This window comes from Typopeltis vanoorti, chromosome 16 (assembly GCF_054136105.1).
Source record: "Typopeltis vanoorti isolate ZY-2024b chromosome 16, IOZ_Tvanoo_1.0, whole genome shotgun sequence".
Taxonomy (NCBI): domain Eukaryota; kingdom Metazoa; phylum Arthropoda; class Arachnida; order Uropygi; family Thelyphonidae; genus Typopeltis; species Typopeltis vanoorti.
In genome coordinates, this window is record NC_143564.1 from 62047309 (window position 1) to 62065699 (window position 18391).

General features: G+C 34.4%; 1 protein-coding gene across 1 annotated transcript in view; it reads left to right on the plus strand.

The window, feature by feature from the left end:
* Positions 1-18391, plus strand: part of alpha-Spec (alpha spectrin) — a 509808-nt gene that overhangs the window by 421359 nt on the left and 70058 nt on the right. The window contains exons 43-44 of the mRNA XM_090406229.1: positions 723-902; positions 14626-14738. Coding sequence (XP_090262355.1) covers positions 723-902; positions 14626-14738 — 293 coding nt within the window. The remainder of the gene's footprint in view (positions 1-722; positions 903-14625; positions 14739-18391) is intronic.

An 18391-nucleotide genomic window follows, 5' to 3' on the forward strand; every position in this document is an offset into this window, starting at 1 on the left:
GCATTGGCAGGTTTGCTCACTGAGCACTGGGTGAATGTATTCACCCATATCTAATTGTGAGTAATTGTGAATAATTATTATTCACTCTGGAATGATGCCACCACTCTGTTTCAGTAAGCAGGATGGTGGCCTCATACCAGGTGATGAAACACATCTCTTACCTGAAGACAATCACAAACATTCCTGTTCATTACATGATTTGAATCTGCAGCCTGTTGGAGAGTTGAAATGCTAAGCACTTGGCAAACTAGGTTAGCAGTGGCATATTTCTCACAACCAGTGGTCATTAAAACAATCTAGTCATTTTCAGATTTTGCATTTAAAATTACATATAAATATATCAGTCCTTCATAAAATAAAATAAATTTGCAACCTTGTTGACCAGTTTAATGAGCTGCTACTCAAGCGCCTTTTTTGGATTTTTGCCATGCCATATTATTGGTGATTTAGCAAATTATGTTTATCAGAAATTTGTTTTAATACAGGAGCAGATATAAATTCTATTATTTGTAACTTATTTTAATGATATTGCAACACCATATGAACTAAATTATAAAAAAATATGTTTATTAACAAGCTTATTTTACTGGATTTCAAACCAGCATCTTCACTACATGTTACAGTTAATTATGTAGTTAAAATAAGTTATAAGTAACACTCAGCACCTAAGCTTGTCTATTAGATAAATGCTATTATATCTGATGAGACTCATTTTCTTCTAGGCATTAAGGGAAGCTCATTCTCAGTTTCAATCCTCCTTGAGTTCAGCTCAAGCAGATTTTGAAGCATTAGCAGCATTAGATAGACAGATCAAAAGTTTTAACGTTGGTGCTAATCCATACACATGGTTCACAATGGAAGCATTAGAAGATACATGGAGAAATTTGCAAAAAATCATTCAGGTAACTTTCCATTATTTTATTATATTTATTTAATTTTAATGTATAATCCAATACTAGGAAACAAATTTCAGCAGCATCAACATTAACAAACTTCTCAAGACTGTATTGTTTGAAAATTACATTGGCGGTTTCTGTGAAACATAGTTAAGTACAAACCACAAGAGATACCAACATTATTATTTCCTGATATATACCCATAAGAGGTTTACACATTACTATGATGATACTATACAATTGATTTTTATTATTTCTATCATCTTGTCATGTTTTTTTGAATTAATATTTTATTTAAGATATTCAGTGCTGTTATATCTTACATTTTGGTCTTCTAAGACATACTGACTGCATCAATCCACCTAAATCTTGGACTTTTTTCCATATCGTCTAAGTATAAAAAACCTGTTTTACTAGTTTTCATCTTCCTTTCTGTTTAACACGTTTGCTGCCAACTACGAGTATACTCGTATGATGCTTACCGCCGGCAATGAGATTACCCATACTGACCTTGAAGAAGTGAAAATGCTTGGCGTGTGGAGCTAGCAACAAAACTGTGTATACTCGTAGATGGTATATGCTCCACACAAGCCAATTACGAGTATACTCATATGTCGATTACCGCCGGCAACGAGATTACCCGTACTGACCTTGAAGAAGTGAAATTGCTTGGTGTATGGGAACAAACTATGCCGAAGTAGTGGCAGCAAACGTGTTAAATGAGCATATTATACCGCCTTTTGATTAATTCTAGTCACACGCTTATGAATGTTAATGATTTCAGGTTCCTTTGTAGTTAATCAGTAATAGATCATTGGCAGAACCATATTTTAACATGGTTCTGCCAATGATCTGATCTGTATGCAGTCATGCTAGCTTTGATTTATTATCTTCTTTCTAATCTATCTTTCAGATCCACAGGTTAAATTGGTTTGAATATTATCATGATTACTTTTACAAAGAGTTACAAGGAATATATGAAAAATTAAATAAAATAGACCATATAATTATAGCCAGAGATCTTAATGCCAGAATAGGAATGAAAAAAATTAACAATAATATACAAAAATTTGGAGAACCAACAGTAAACTAAAATGGAAAGCCACTCACTGATTATGCAATATATAATAATTAAAAATAATGAATACATTTTACAAACATAAAAATATACATAAATAAATGTAGTGTGCAAGAGGACAAAAATCAATAATAGACTACTTTATAGCAAATGAAAAAGCAGCAAACCTCTTCCTAGACGTTAAAGTTAGAAGAGAGCTAGAAATTGACACAGATTACTATTTAGTATAGGCAAAACTGAGATTTCCACCAAACTGGCTACAAAAAATACAAAAAATGAACAAACTAGAGAAACAAAATCTAATTACAAAGTAAGACTACTGAATGATTCAAGTATAAGAAATTTATACCAACAGAGATTAATAACTACTTGGAAAAAATACAAGAAAATGAAGACATTGAGAAAGAATGGAATAATATAAAAGAAATTATGCATTTCATATCGCATCAGCATATGAAAGTCTAGGAACACACAAAAAATATCATAAAAATAAAAAATTACATATGTGGGACATGAAATAAAAACAATAATTGAAAATAAAAAGTGGCTTTTAAAAGATGGTTAGGTAGCAAAAAAACAAGAAGATGAAATTGAATTTAAAAAAAGGCGAGCAATAGCCAAAAGAGAAACCAGAAAGAGACCCAGAGAAAGCTGGGAAAAATTTGTATCATATCTAGAAAATGACATATACAAAATAAGACCCAGTGCATATAAAATACTAAAACACATAAATTCAGATATAAGAGAAACTGCAAATATAAATTGTAATAGATGTAAAAGAATTCTTGGATTACTTTACAGATCTTTGGACGGATAATACTAGCACAAAAATAATTACACCAGAAACTTACAAAATACCTTAAATGATATGATAACAATGAAAGAATTAAAGGACAACCTAAATAAAATAAAAAATGGCAAATCAGCAGGAGAAGATGGGATAAACTCCAAACTGTATAAATTTGCTGGAAAAAAATTTCATCAAAGGTTACTAAAATTTTTAAATAAAATTACAAATGGACAAATACCAATAGAATAGAATACAAGCATAGTAATACCTATATTTAAAAAAGGGGATAAAACAAAACCTGCTAACTACAGAGGTATTAGTTTATTGAATACATTCTACAAAATATATAGCAGAATACTTAATGAAAAACTAAAAATATACAGTGAAAAAATATTATTAGAATGTCAAAATGGATTTAGAAAAGGATGCTCTACAATAGATGCGGCTTTCTGTTTAAAACTACTTATAGAAAAAAGAAAAGAATTTAATTTGGAAACTCATCTTTTTTTTATAGATTACGAAAAAGCATTTGACAAAGTAAAAAGATATATACTGTTTGATATATTACAAAGAATAAATATACCTAATATTTTACTACATGCAATATTGAATATATACAAAGATAATGAAATAAAAATAAATATAAATGAAAGTTGTTTAAAAAACAATCTATAAACCAAGGAGTAAGACCAGGATGCCCTCTGTCTCCAACACTTTTCAATTACCTTAATGAAATATTAATACAGTGTAACACCTTAAACAATCAAGGTATAGAAATTTCCCAGAATAACAAAATAAATACACTATTATTTGCAGATGATCAGGTAATAATATCAGATAAGGAAGACAATTTACAAAGAGCAATATATAATTTAAACATTATAGTAGAACAGTTTGGAATGAAAATTTCCATAGATAAAACTAAAACAATGGCATTTTGTGGACAAACTCCAGTTAGAAGTGAAATAGTTATTAATAATAAAATAATACAACAGATAAATACTTTCAGTTATCTTGGATGTGAAATATCATATGAAGGAGAAAAAAACATAAAATTAAAAACTTCAAAATTTTTACAGATTATAAGCCTGATAAATAGAACACTCAACCCAAATATAGTACAAAAACAAAAAGAAACATGCTTGAAAATATACAATACTTTAGCAGTGCCCACATTATTATATGGCAGTGAAATTTGGGCAATAAACAAACAAGATAAACAAAGAATAAAAACAAGTGAAATGAGATTTATGAGAAGAATAATGTAAAATACACATTATTAGATCAAAAAAGGAACAAAGACATTTTAAAAGAACTAAAAACAAAATTAATAGAAGAAAAAGTAAACAATTATAAACAAAAAGGGATTGAACATGTAAACCGAATGGCCAACACCCGACATCCTAAACAAATACTAAAATATAAGCCAACTGGAAAGAGAAGCCAGAGTAGACCTCAAAAAAGAAGATATTGGATGGATAATGAGACTGGAACAGACCAATATGGTCTATACCTGTAATTAGTGTTATGATGATAATGAATATAAATTTATTTGATTTGGCTCTCAACCATACTAGTTCTACTTATTGTATTATATCTTTCCATGTTTAAATTGCTCATCATCATCATCATCATCATCATCAAATTCCTGCTATGTACCCTCAAGGGGTGTACAGGATATGACAGTACTATATGAAAAAATTACATCATTACTAACTTCCTATCTACAATTTTCCTCCAAATCAGTCTGTTACTTGTCAAGACTCCAACATTATCAGATCTTATATTTCTATCGTCTAAGGCACTTTGTACCGTATCAATCCACCTATATCTTGGTCTTCCTCTGGGTCGTTTTCCTGCCAACCTGACAGAGAACACTTGTTTTGCTAATCTTTCCTCTCCCATTCTATTTAAGTGACCATACCACCTGAGATTAGCTCTGCTAATGCATTCCTGGATGCTGACAATGTCAAGTTCTTTCCTAATATCCTCATTTTTAATATGATATTGCCATTGATGCCATCTGTTCACGCCTCTAATCTTTCTCAGGACTCTCATATCTGCGGTCTCTAGTCTTTGGTCAAGTGTTTTACTTCTGACCCAGCTCTCAGATCCATAAGTTAAAACTGGTTTGAACACTGTCTTGTATACAGCTAATTTAGTGTTCCGACTAATTTCTCTCTTATTCCATATGAATTTATTCAATTGACTTCCCACCATACCAGCTTTGCTGATTCTGTTGTCTATTTCTATATTTAATTTACCATCTTCAGTAAAAATTGTGCCTAAGTAGCTGAAATGTTTTACTTGTTCCACAGGTTCTCCATTCACAACACAGTTGACATTTTCAATGATTCTGCCTATTTTCATTGTCTTTGTCTTTTTATTGCTGACCTTCATACCATATCTATTACAACAGCTATTCAATTTAGTCAGAGAATCTTGCAGACTTGTAGCAGATTTATTTAGAAGTATAACATCATCCGCATAAAGAAAAGAGCTGACATTAACATCTCCAATTTTGATATCAGGTTTAATACCACTTTCCTTCATAATGTGATCCATATAGATAATGAATAACAGAGGGGATAATGTACATCCTTGTCTCACACCAGATTTAACATTAAACCATCTTCCTGTACTTCCTTCAATTCTAACTGCTGACTTACAACTCAAATAAAGACTAAGTATTGCTTGATATAATGCCCCATTGACACCATATAACTGCAGCATATTGAATAGCTTCTCTCTTGGCACCTTGTCATATGCCTTTTCCAAATCGACAAAACTTAAATACAGATCTTTGTTATATTCCCATGCTTTCTCGACTATTTGTCGTAAAGTGAAGATCTGATCCTGACAGCCTCTATTTGGCCTGAATCCAGCTTGTTCTTCACCAAGCTTTTCTTCCACAATTCTTCTCAACCGTTTCTCAAGTATACTGGCATAGATCTTGCCAGGAACACTCAGTAGGGAAATACCTCTGTAATTCTCACATTCAGTTTTATTTCCCTTTTTATATATGGGTACTATGAGAGCTCTACTCCAATCATCGGGAATTCGTCCCTCTGTCCAGGCTTTCTGAACTATGCAGTGCAGCCACTGTAAGACTCTTATACCACCATACTTCAGCATTTCTGGTCGAATATCATCTACTCCTGCTGCCTTTCCACATTTCAAGCCTTTGATGGCTTTTTCTACTTCAAGTATGGATATGTATTCCTGACTGCATGAACAGCACTGGTCAGTGTTGTTTATCACTGTGCTGTCATCACTGCTTGTTTCATTTAGCAGTTTTTCAAAGTAATTACTCCATACTTCAAGGATATCTTTTTCTCCTGTTTTCATTTCACCTTTATCATCTCTAATTCCTTTTACAGCACTCTTTCCTCCATTCCTAAGCTTCTTCAACAACCTCCAGAATATTTTGCCACCTTCTTGATATTTATTTTCTATATTCTTGCCAAAGTCCTCCCATGACTTTTGTTTAGCTAGTTTTACACACTGTTTAGCTTTCTTACATTTGTCTCTGTATTATATAAGAGTAAAAGCTGACTTATTTGCCAGGAACTTTTGATATGCTTTCTTCTTTTCCTTCACTGCCTCTTTAACTTCCTGTGTCCACCAGGGAGTTCTGATTTTTTTATCCTTGCACACAACCTCACCACATGCCGCTCTGGCAGAATCAATCAATGTTTTCTTCAGAGTTTGCCACTGAATCTCCAAGGTTTGATTCCTGTTCTCAAACTCTTTCATTTTCTTTTCAATAATCTTTCTGTATTTTAGTCTACAGTTCACATCTGAGAGCTGCTCAACTTTTATTCGCTTTAAAACTTTCTTACATGTTATTCTTTTCAATATGAAATTCAATTTTATCCTGCTCAAGACTAAATAGTGATCACTTCCAATTTCAAATCCTCTATACACTCTGGTGTCCTGCACCAGGGAGAAAACATCACTATCAACAATAACATAGTCAATGAGACTTTTCTTATTCCTAGCCTCTTCTCTCCATGTGAATTTGTGCACATTTTTATGTTGGAACATGGTGTTTGTAATAACCAGTCCATGTCCTGAGCAGAAATCCAACAGATATTTGCCATTATTATTAGCTTTGCTCTTTTCTCCAAATTTTCCCAAAATATTTTTGTATGTCTCACAATCATTTCCTACTCTGCTATTTAGATCCCCAACAAGGACCAACTTTTCCTTTTTCATTGTGTCAGTTGCTTTTTCTAGAGCATCAAAAAATTCCTCCACTTCTACCTTAGTAGAGCCTTCTGTGGGACCATAGGCACAAATAAGTCTCATTGTCCAGTTCCCCATTCTCATATTTGCCCACATTACTCTACTTGAGACTGACTGCCATTCAAGAAGATTAGCCTCGTATTTTGTGTTGAATACTATGGCTACTCCTTCTTTTCCTTGATTGTCATTGCCTGAATATAACATTTTGTATTTATTGCTTAGAAAGATCTCACCAGTTTTGGTCTTTTTTGTTTCAGTCACCCCTATTATGTCGATCTGGTACTTATCTAATTCCTCAGCTAGCTCCATTTCTTTGCCATTCAGGCTTCTTACGTTGATAGTACCGATCTTTAACTCTGGTGATGTTGAGTTGGGGTTTGTTTTCAGATTTGTTCCAGTAGCCGACTTTTCGCTGTTCGCCCTGGTTCCCTGGCGAAAACAACGGGGGCCTTGTTTAACCGGGCGACGCCCCAGCCGGCATGAAATTTTGTCATGTTGTACCATCATTTTTTATTTTGGTTTAACCAATAAGAATACAATTTGGTCGGCTAAATCCCAAATTGCCAGCCCATCCTCGTTCGTTCAGTATCAAAGTAGATACCCAACAGGGTGCACCACGAGAAGGTGAGGATTGGACATTAGGTCAGAAGCCCTGGTCGGTTCTCCGCATTCCTTTAAAGGCTATGTGGAGGTCTCCTCTCAGTTATACAGCTATTGCTCTCTTCACTAAATATTGTACCTAAATAGCTGAAATATTTTACTTGTTCTGTAGATTATCTATTAATAATGCAAAGATCTGTTTTCATCTTTTTGTTCCATGTTGATGATGAATTACAAAGGAGACCATCTTTCTATACATTCTATGGCTCAACTCCTAAGTTATAACTTGAGTATAGTGTGTTTATATGCACATACTATTCTCTCTCTCTCACACACACACACACACACACACACAGACACAGAGCAACAATAATGTTTTGATGGCATTCAAATTTATTGGCTTATCTTTGTCTCACTTTGAGAATGGTGAGGAGATCAATGTTTAAATCATTGTTTTTGGAAGATCTTGAAGCTTAAATTGTTGGAGTATTAGAAGATTTCTTGAGTGAAGAAGAGGAATGGAGAGTACCATCATCAGCAAAACTATAGATAGGATTTGAAGTTAGAAAGAGAGAAAGTCAAGAGAGAATGGTGGAATATAATGTATAGAAAGAAGAGCATGGATGAGAGTGCAGAACCCTGGGATACTCCAGCATATAAAGAAATCTGATAAGAGGAAGCCATTACCATGACACACACACACACACACACTGGATGAGCAGAAAGAAAACTAGCAATATAGTTGCAAAGAGCAGAAAGAAGACCATAAGATGGTAGCTTTGGAAAAAGATCTTATTGGCAGAAGTGATTAGATAGAGCCTTAGATGTATCAAGAGTAACCACATGAGTTTTTTCCAAATCTTTCAATGATTTGTGTCCAGAGATAGATTGGGTCAGTGACGAGGTCTGCTGTAGAATAAAAATGGTAGAATATATATTGGGGATTATAATTATGATGACTCTTTCTTTTAAGGTTACATGGTGATCAGCATTCATATTTACGAATTTAGGGACACAAAACACACGTGTTGAAATGATTATTTTACTTGTTATTAATAAAATAACAATTGACGTTTCGACCCCTGTATTGAGGTCATCATCAGAAAAATAATGTGTATATGAAAACAAGCTACATGCTCTTGCACTCTACAAGGGTAAATTGAATCTATGCTGTTAATTAATCTTTTACTTAGCCTGACCTCTAGTGATAAAAAAATAAAAAAATAAAAAAAAAAAAACTCTAAAATCCTCCCATACTAAGCTTTTCTTCAGGACTTGTACAGTTCAGGTTGCTGTACTAAGATTTTCTTTTGGACTTGCACTGTTCAGGTTGCTGTTGAATGTTAAAACAAAAAACTTCACCAAGTCTTCTTGTACTGAGATTTTTCTTTGGCTTGTTCTGGTTGCTATAATGGTTGCAAAAGGGTCCTCAACATTCTTGGAATGGTTAGACCGTCATTTTTGTTCAGGTTAGGATCGTGTTTGAGCATTTCACATGCTTCTTTAAATTTCCTCTGGAACTAGGTTTTGGTGCGGTGTAGGGACTTGGTACCTTTTCAATCAACTCTGTGGTATGCCTGGAGTGTGTGTCTGAAAGGCCAGTTTTTCCAAAATGGAGGTATTTAATGTGTCGTTTGTGCTTGTCCTTCCTACTTGGGATGGTTCGCCGTGTTTCCCCATGTATGGTAAGTTACATGTGCATTGTATTTTGTAAACACCTGAGTGGGCTAGATGTGGAAGAGGATCTTTGGAAGGACTGAGTAGGTATCTTAATTTTGTCAGGGGGGTTTAAAGGTGGTTTTGATGTTGTATTTGTGTAGTGTTCTGTCTATTTTTTCCGAAATGCCTCTAACACAGCAATTTTCAACTGGTGTGCCTTGAGATTTGTGAAAACAAATTAATTGAAAGAAATAATGTAGTAATTTGTGCATTTATTTATTAGTGTCTGATCTTCCATCTGCACCTGAAGCTCGCTTTTTTATATTTTAAGAAACTTAGGGTTGGTGAATCGATTTAAAATTGTGTGTTAATTAGCTTTAATCTTTTGATAAGTGTGTTCACAAATAACTTCACAGAAAAGAAAATGCAGTAAATATGTTTGAACTAACGAAAAAAGTGCAAACTGAATGAATGAAAATCTAATAGATCTAATTTTACAAACCTTAAGATTACTAAATACAAATATTGAAAAATATTTTCCCTCACTTGACATATCCTTCGATTGGATAAGAGATCCGTTTGTCTTAAGCATATGTAAATTGGGAAATTTAAAGATTACAGAAGAGGACGAATTAACAGATATAAGAGATGACAGAGGCTTAAAAGTAAAACATTCAACAATAGATACTACTTCGTTTTGGTGATCTCTAAGAAGTGAATTTCCCAATATTACCAAAAAAGCAATAGAAGTACTTCTTCCATTCTCCACGTCATATTTATGCGAATCAATCTTTATCGCAATGAATATTATTAAGAACAAAAATGGATCGTGGCTGGAAGCCTTGGAAGATGATTTAAGAGTATGGCTATCTAAAATTTGACCTTGCACAAAAGACATTCTGAAACATCAAGCTCAGATATCTCATTAAAATTAACTGCAAGTATGTATATTATTTAATATTGATTTGAAAAAATCAATAAAAAATTAAAAAAAAATAATTTTGAGTATTGTTTTTCTTACTCAAAATGTCAAAAATATAGTTTACATTTTTTTGGAGCTAAAAGGATAAGTAATTACTATTATTAATATCTTGTGTGTGTTAATCAATCAAAATTATGCCTATTTTTTGCCAGGTCATCAAAAAAATTAAAAGGATATATTTTTAGTGTGCCACAGAATTTTAATAATTAGTCTAGGTGTGCCATATTATGAAAAAGGTTGAAAATTACTGCTCTAACATAAGGAATGGCAATGGCATTCTTGAAATTTTTTTGTTTTTAGTGCTGTCTCAGTAGAGAATGTTGTGAATATTTTTTTTACTGTATCCATTTTTTATAAATGTATGGCTGATGATCTTGTATTCCTGCCTGCACACCCGGAATTTACGGCCTGCCAAAAATACACAAAACAAACACGGCACTATGTCTGATTGTTGAAAGAATCGACAGCCCGAATTACCACTTAGCCAAAAAATTAGTGGCACACTCAAGGAATTAGTAGGTTATTCCCCTTCCTACATAAAAAATACACAACATTTCATAAGCAAAATTAAAGACATTACATTCAACGACTCAGCTTTGACATAACTGCCCTTTTCTCCAATGTCCCAATCAACGATACTATTGTGCTTCTACAGAACATATTTCCACACGCCATTACGGCCCTCTTTGCCCGCGTACTCTGCTCCAGATATTTCATGTGGCAAAATAATTTTTACCTTCAAAAAGAAGGTACAGTCATGGGCTCACCACTTTCCCTCCCCAATAGCTAACTTTTATATGGAAGACTTTGAGCAATGAGCTCTAGAGTCAGCATGCCTAAAATCCAAAATTTGCTCAGATACTTTGATATTTTTGCCATTTGGCCCCATGGCCATGTAGCACTAAATACATTCCTTAGCCACCTAAACAAACAACACAAACGTATCCAATTCACCATTGAAATAGAAAAAAACAACTCTCTTCCTTTCCTAGATACACTTGTCACGCGTCTTCCCTCAGGCTGTCTCTCCTTCTCAGTCTACTGCAAACCCAGCCACACACACACACACAGGCCAGTACATACACAAAAATTCTTACCACCACCCAACACAAAAACTAGGTGTCATAAGCACTCTTAAACACAGAGCTCAAACTATTTGTTCAAATGAGCAAGCTCTAAAACCAGGAATACGAGATCATCAACCATACACTGGCCTTTCAGACCATGCACTCCAGACATACCACAGAATCGATTGGAAAGATACCAAGTCTCTACACTGCACTGAAACCTGGTTTGAGAGGAAATTTAAAGAAGTATGTGAAATGCTCAAACACGATCCTAACCTGAACAAAAATGACGGTCTAACCATTCCAAGAATGTTGAGGACCCCTTTGCAACCATTATAGCAACCAGAACAAGCCAAAGAAAAATCTCAGTACAAGAAGACTTGGTGAAGTTTTTTTTTTTAACATTCAACAGCAACCTGAACAGTGCAAGTCCAAAAGAAAATCTTAGTATAGCAACCTGAACTGTACAAGTCCTGAAGAAAAGCTTAGTATGGGAGGATTTTAGAGTTTTTTTATTTTTATTTTTTATTTTTTATTTTTTTTTATATATCACTAGAGGTCAGGCTAAGTAAAAGATTAATTAACAGCATAGATTCAATTTACCCTTGTAGAGTGCAAGAGCATGTAGCTTGTTTTCATATACACATTATTTTTCTGATGATGACCTCAATACAGGGGTCTAAACGTCAATTGTTATTTTATTAATAATAAGTAAAATAATCATTTCAACATGTGTGTTTTGTGTCCCTAAATTCGTAAATAAATATGAAGGGGATTATAATTAACTGATGGGTTTATAGGTAGTGGCTGACTTTTATCTCTCTTTTTAGGTACATGCTGGAAAAAAGGCTTTCATGCTGTTGGGTATATGCTAGATCAGAAATGCAGCTTACATAGGTGATACAGGATGAATGCTAATTCTGGAGCAAGTCTTAGCACAGTTGGAGGGGAGGTATTAATATCAAGGCCATTGAGTATTTTCTGATGTCTTTCTGATGTGAGATCAGAGGAGGCATGCTAGGTAGTTCGTAGGATAGTGGAAGGAGATTTGCCGCATTCATATAAACAGAAGTTGGAGGAAAAGACTGTCTCCAAAACCTTATCTTATACTATTAAAGCCTACCTTATCTTTAGTAGAGGTTACCATTGGACTATCAGAGAGAGAGAGAGAGAGAGGTTGAAACTTGGTAGATCGGAAGTTTTGCTTGGGAGCCTTGGCAAGAATAACAATGCTCAACTATCAGTAGAGCAAGAGACAAGCTTAGTGCATTTGGCCCTTACAAAGTCTGCTTTGGATTTGACTATTTTATCAGTTATTACGTGCTCTAGTGTAAGCTGAGTTAGATGCTGAAGTTTTTAACTTGAGAGACATTGAATGTAAATTGAATTTTTCTGTTGAGTGCTTTAGCACATTTGTTGGAGAACCAGTGCTTGGATAAGGCTGTGGTTTAGGTGAAGTGTGGAGGGAGGGGGAGGTAAAGCCACTCATTCCTAGCAAGAATAATTTTTATTTATTTGGAGCAAGCAAGCATCAGGAATGCAGAAACATTAACCTGTGGAAGAGAGGCATAGAAATCCCAAAGGTCATAACAGTTGGCACTATTAGAGTGCCATAGAACATAAAGCTGAGATTTGCCAGGAGAAGGATGACCTGTAGAACAAGAATCATGGAACAACGTTATGTTTAGGTTACCAAGGGGAGAGCTAACAGTCATTGATGTATTTGAAAGGAGAGCTAGTTAAGAAGTTATCTAGGATATTGGAAAAATGATGAGTATTTTCTGTTATTCTTGGTAGGTTGAGGAATAATTTGTGTTACATCATTACTGATAGCAAACAATTCTTCTTCTCTTCTAGTTTTGTCTGTGAAGTTGTAGAAGGGCTAGTGTGAATTATGGATATTGAAATCTCCAAGGAAAATTTCTCTCTCTCTGTGATTTGATAATTGGTTGGCCTGGCTGGTTGAGTGGATAGTGTTTCTTCTCTCCAACAAACAGGTTGTGGGTTTGAATCCCACTAAGGGTAAGGAACTTTGTGAATCCCTTTAGTGGAATATAAATTTCATCTTATGTGAGACCACCTCCTTGCTTAATGGAAGCTTGAAGCATCTTGAAAATGTTCCATGTTTGATCTCTAGAGCAGGGTTTCTAGATTATGGAAAAAAATAAAGATATAAAAGCATTAGGCATTAATAGTAGTAATGTATTATATATTTACAACCTTTTTTTGGACTGGAGTCACATAAAATTATGTGACTCCATATGTGATCAACTTTTAGAGATAAATAATCAAAAAGGTCAATTTAGTTATCAGAATTAAGAGAATAATAAAGTCAGCAAGTGAGTCAAGGAAATCATGAGCTAAAGCAGATCATATAAAGTTGATCTGCTTTAGCTCAATTTATTTTTTTTCAATTGCCCTTTTTATGGAATACAGCATGCATGACTTAATGTGGAAAGTGAGGTGAGCTGTGGTTGTAGAGGATGTCTTGGGTGAAGAATCTGTGGACACAGCATGGGGAGTGCCCAGAATCCAGATTCCATATGTTGCTTTGATAGTGTCCTCTGCAGGCTAGCTACTATACTCGAATCCCCTCCAGGAACAACCTGGTACATGAAGCAGAAGGATTATTTACCAGCTGATCAGGAAATCTCCTGAAGCGTTACTAACAGGTTTGGTCTTGTTTACTGTCTAATGGCTGACAGAGGCCATTTTACTGCTGTACCCTCAAATTGAGGAGGTATTGGTCCCTCCTTAATTAATTAACATTGCATGTGTGAAGAAATGGTGGGAATAGAAACTAGAGATCCTATTCTGGAGACAAAACATGGCACTTGACACCTCCAGTAATTAATGTACTGGTGTTTTGCCAGGCATGAAAGACATCTTTCACATAGAGGTCTAGTTGGCATTTCAAAGGCAATGCAAAATTATATAAGTAAAGTGGATATTATATCCAGCATTATTTCCAGGCCAAATGTAGAAACTATGAAAGCTTCATAAAAAGAAGTTGACCAGAGAGCTTACGGGAATACACTCACTGGCATTTAGAGTGCTTCCCCCCCCCCCCTCCAGCTAGACCGTTGTGTGTCTGTGCATAAATATGGCCCTGTACATACTCAGCTTTGAAAAGCAGTGAAATAGTTCAAACCCTTGAAAGATAGTTATATATATATATATTTTTTAAAACATTGTTTTGAAGTAATGTAAACCATATCATTTAAAAGATCTGTTTTGTTAATAAGTGTATATCGACCTTCTCTGTTAATCATATTAACATAATTTGAATAATGACTTATTTTTAGGAACGTGATGTTGAACTGGCCAAGGAAGTCCAGAGACAGGAGGAAAATGATCGTCTCAGAAGGGAATTTGCACGTCATGCTAATGCATTTCACCAGTGGTTGGCAGAAACAAGGTTAATAATGAATTATGTTTTTCAATATAATGCTCCAAAAGAAATACAGCCTTAAAAGCAAAACTGATGTGATGGAAAAATTTGGATGAACTTGTATGATTTGCTCTTAATATTTCACACAATTGATGTTGTCTAGCATCAAGGTCTTCCTATTCAAACTGTCATCTTATAATTTCCTTCTTGCCTTTTTGTGGTTAGATTTCCACCTTCTTCTCACCAGATATTCTTTATAAATACTGGCATAGTCCCAGATCCATTCTTTCACCCATGCTCATTTTTCTTACGTTAGTTACCTTCTATTGCTCCCTCATCACCACCAAATGACTAATACAGGATGGCCCATAAGTCATGGAGCATATCATACATAGAAAGGGCTCATCTTTGTGAAGTAACTCCATAAGTTTTTTAACATTACCAGATTTTTTTATTTGATAATATTACATGCAGAGTAAGGGTAAGGAACATCATTTCTAACTTTCCATCAACAATTTTCCTCAAAATTAGGCTTATCTGTCAGGATTCTGATATTAACAGATCTTCTATCTTCTAAGGCATTTCTTACTATCAGTCCACACCTAGATCTTGGTCTTCCTCTGAGTCTTTTTCTTGCCATCCCAGCAACACTTGATTTGATAGCTTTTTCTTTCCCATTCTGCTTAAGTGGTCACACTGCCTTAGATTAGCTCTGTCCACACATTCACGAATGCTAACAATATAAAGTTCCTTAATTTTCACATTCTTAACATGATTCTGCCATTGATGCCACTGTTTGCTCTCAAATTTTTCTCAGAACTCTCATATCTGTGGTCTCCAGTCCATGATCCAGTGTTTTTTTTCGTACCCAGCTGTCAGATCCACAAGTTAAAATTGCTTTGAACACTTTTATAAAGTAACTTTAGTTTTGACTATTTCTCAATAATTATATACTTTGCCATATCAGTTTTGCTAATTCTGTTGTCTGTTTCCATATTTAATTGCCATCTTCTAAATTGTGCCTAAGTAGCTGAAATATTTTACTTATTCTATAGGTTCTCCACTCAGGATGCAATTGTTTTCAATGTTCCTGCTTGTTTTCATAGTCTTCTTTTTATTGCATATTTTCTTTCATACCAAATGTATTGCTGGAATTATTTAGTTTAGTTAGTGAATCATGCAGACTTGTACTAGATTTATTCAGGGGTATAAACCATCTGTATAAAGTAAATTGCTGATTTGAATGCATCCAATTTCGATATTAGGCCTAATTCCAATTTATTTCATAAGGTGATCCATATAGATGGATCACCTTATGAAAGGTGATCAGTGTGGTTATGTGCACCCTTTTCTCATTTTTGATTTAACAATGAATTATCTTCCTGTACCTCCATCGATTCTCACTGCTGATTATAACTCAAATATAGTATTGCTTGATATGATGTTGAGCATATTGTCATACCTTTTGATCTACAAAACTTAAATACAAATCTTTGTAATATTCCTGTGATCTCTCAACTGTATATCTTAAAATGAACATATAATCCTGACAACCTCTAAGCCTGAGTCTTGTTTGTTCTTCTCCAAGTTTCTCTTGTATGATTTTTCTTAGCCTCTTCTCAAGCATGCTTGCATAAATCCAGAAGTCATGGTTCAGAAAGGCAAATTTCAACTTACTGGAATTCAGCCTTCTGACCATGACTTCTGGATTATGCAGTGCAGTAGCTCTTATACTGAATGGTAACCATTTCCTATTTAAAATCCCCTGTATACCTTGTGTCCTGATCCAATGTAAAGATATGACAATCAACAATAACATAGCTAATGAGACTTCTTCTTTCTTGTGTCTTCTTTCCATGAATTTTTGCACATCTTTATGCCAGTATGTGCTATTAGCAATGACAAGTCCATGTTTTGAACAGAAATCTAGGAGGTGCATACCATTATTATCATTGCTGTTTTCTCAAAAATTTCCCAAAACCTTACTGTATCTGCTATCTTAGATCTCCAACAAACATACAGTTTTTCTTTGTTAGCTACCTTCTCTAATGATTTAAAAAAATTCCTTCACTTCTTCCTTAGAATTTTTTTGTGGGACTATAGGACAAAAGTCTCATTATCCAGTTTTCTGTTTTGATGTTGCCCACATCACTATTTGATATTAAATGCCATTCAAGATTATCCCTGTGTTTAGTGTTGAATACCAGAGCTGCTACTTCCTTTCCCTAATCATTATTGTCTGAGTGTACCATCTTGTATTTGCTATTTAGAAGAATGTTACCTGTTTTTTTTTTTTTTTTTTGTTAACTTAGTGCTTCTCCAATTCTTTTGCAGATCCATTTCTTTTGTATAGGCCTCTTACATTAATGGTGTCATAATTTTGTTTTGGTTTAAGTGAAGAAGAATACAATTTGGTTGGCACTACTAAATTTCTGCCCCCATCCTTGTTCATTCTATATCCAGTAAATATGTATTAATAAGGTTTTCCACAAGAAGATGAAGACTGGACATCAGTTAGATGTCCTGGTCAGTGCTATGTATGAGTCTTCTCCTAGTTATCCAGTTTTAGACCTTTAGTGACCTCTCTCTCTCTTGCTCGCTTCTGGATTATGCTGTAACTCTTATACTGAATGGTAACCATTTCCTATTTCATTTCCATTTCTCTCTCTCTCTCTCTCTCTCACACACACCAGTTCCTATCCATATTTTGCTGATTTGAGAAACCGTGTAATGCTCAGATTTTCAAGATCATATGCAATGCCTCTTAAACACTGGTCTATTAATCATTTTCATAGTGGGGTGAATATAATGTAGTGAACTTCAATGCTGTGAAAGACCTATCTTATTTCCCAGAAGAAAGATATAACTTCACTCCTAGTTACTTTTGATGTTGTTCTAATCTCCAATCAATATCTGTTTCTCTTCTTTGCTTGACTCTTACACATCTATCTTATCCTGGCATAAATGTATCACATCCATAACCCTCTTAGTCTTCAGAAACGTTGGTATATGAGCAGGAGAGAAGTAATATCTTGAATGAAAAACGTTGTTTTTCATTCAAGATATTACTTCTCTCCTGCTCATCTCTTAACACTTTGTAAATTCTTAGAATATCATTCTTACATTTGGGATAATGCACCAATAACCTCCTTCAGAATTCTCAATTGTTTTCTAAGGAAAATCTACTTAATAGATGCCCCCTCCTCTCTCTCTCTCTCTCTCTCACACACACACACACACACAGGCTCCCTCCAATTACTTCTCATAATTGCTGTGTTCTTCATTGTATTTTTTACAGATACTTTTGCAGTTGCTGCTCTACTGAACTAGTCATTCCTCTGCTTCATGTAAGAACAAGATCAGTTGCTGGTCAACATCTGTACACAGCTAAACTCTTAACTTATCCAACCAACTTCTCATCTTCTTTCTTCATTTGGTTTACCTCTGTTCTTTGGAATAACCTTATTGATAGTGTTTTGATCAATAGAGATACCCCCCCCCCACTACTCAAGAAACACATTAAGAGATAAAGGACTTAAAATTTCTGTTGTTGGTTGTATCCATGTTTTGTTAATTATAACTGGTAATTAGTTTACGGAATTAACAATGCATATAAAGATATTAATTAAAGGCAACTTTAATGAATAACTTCTATATTTCGGCAACGTCACGTTGCCATC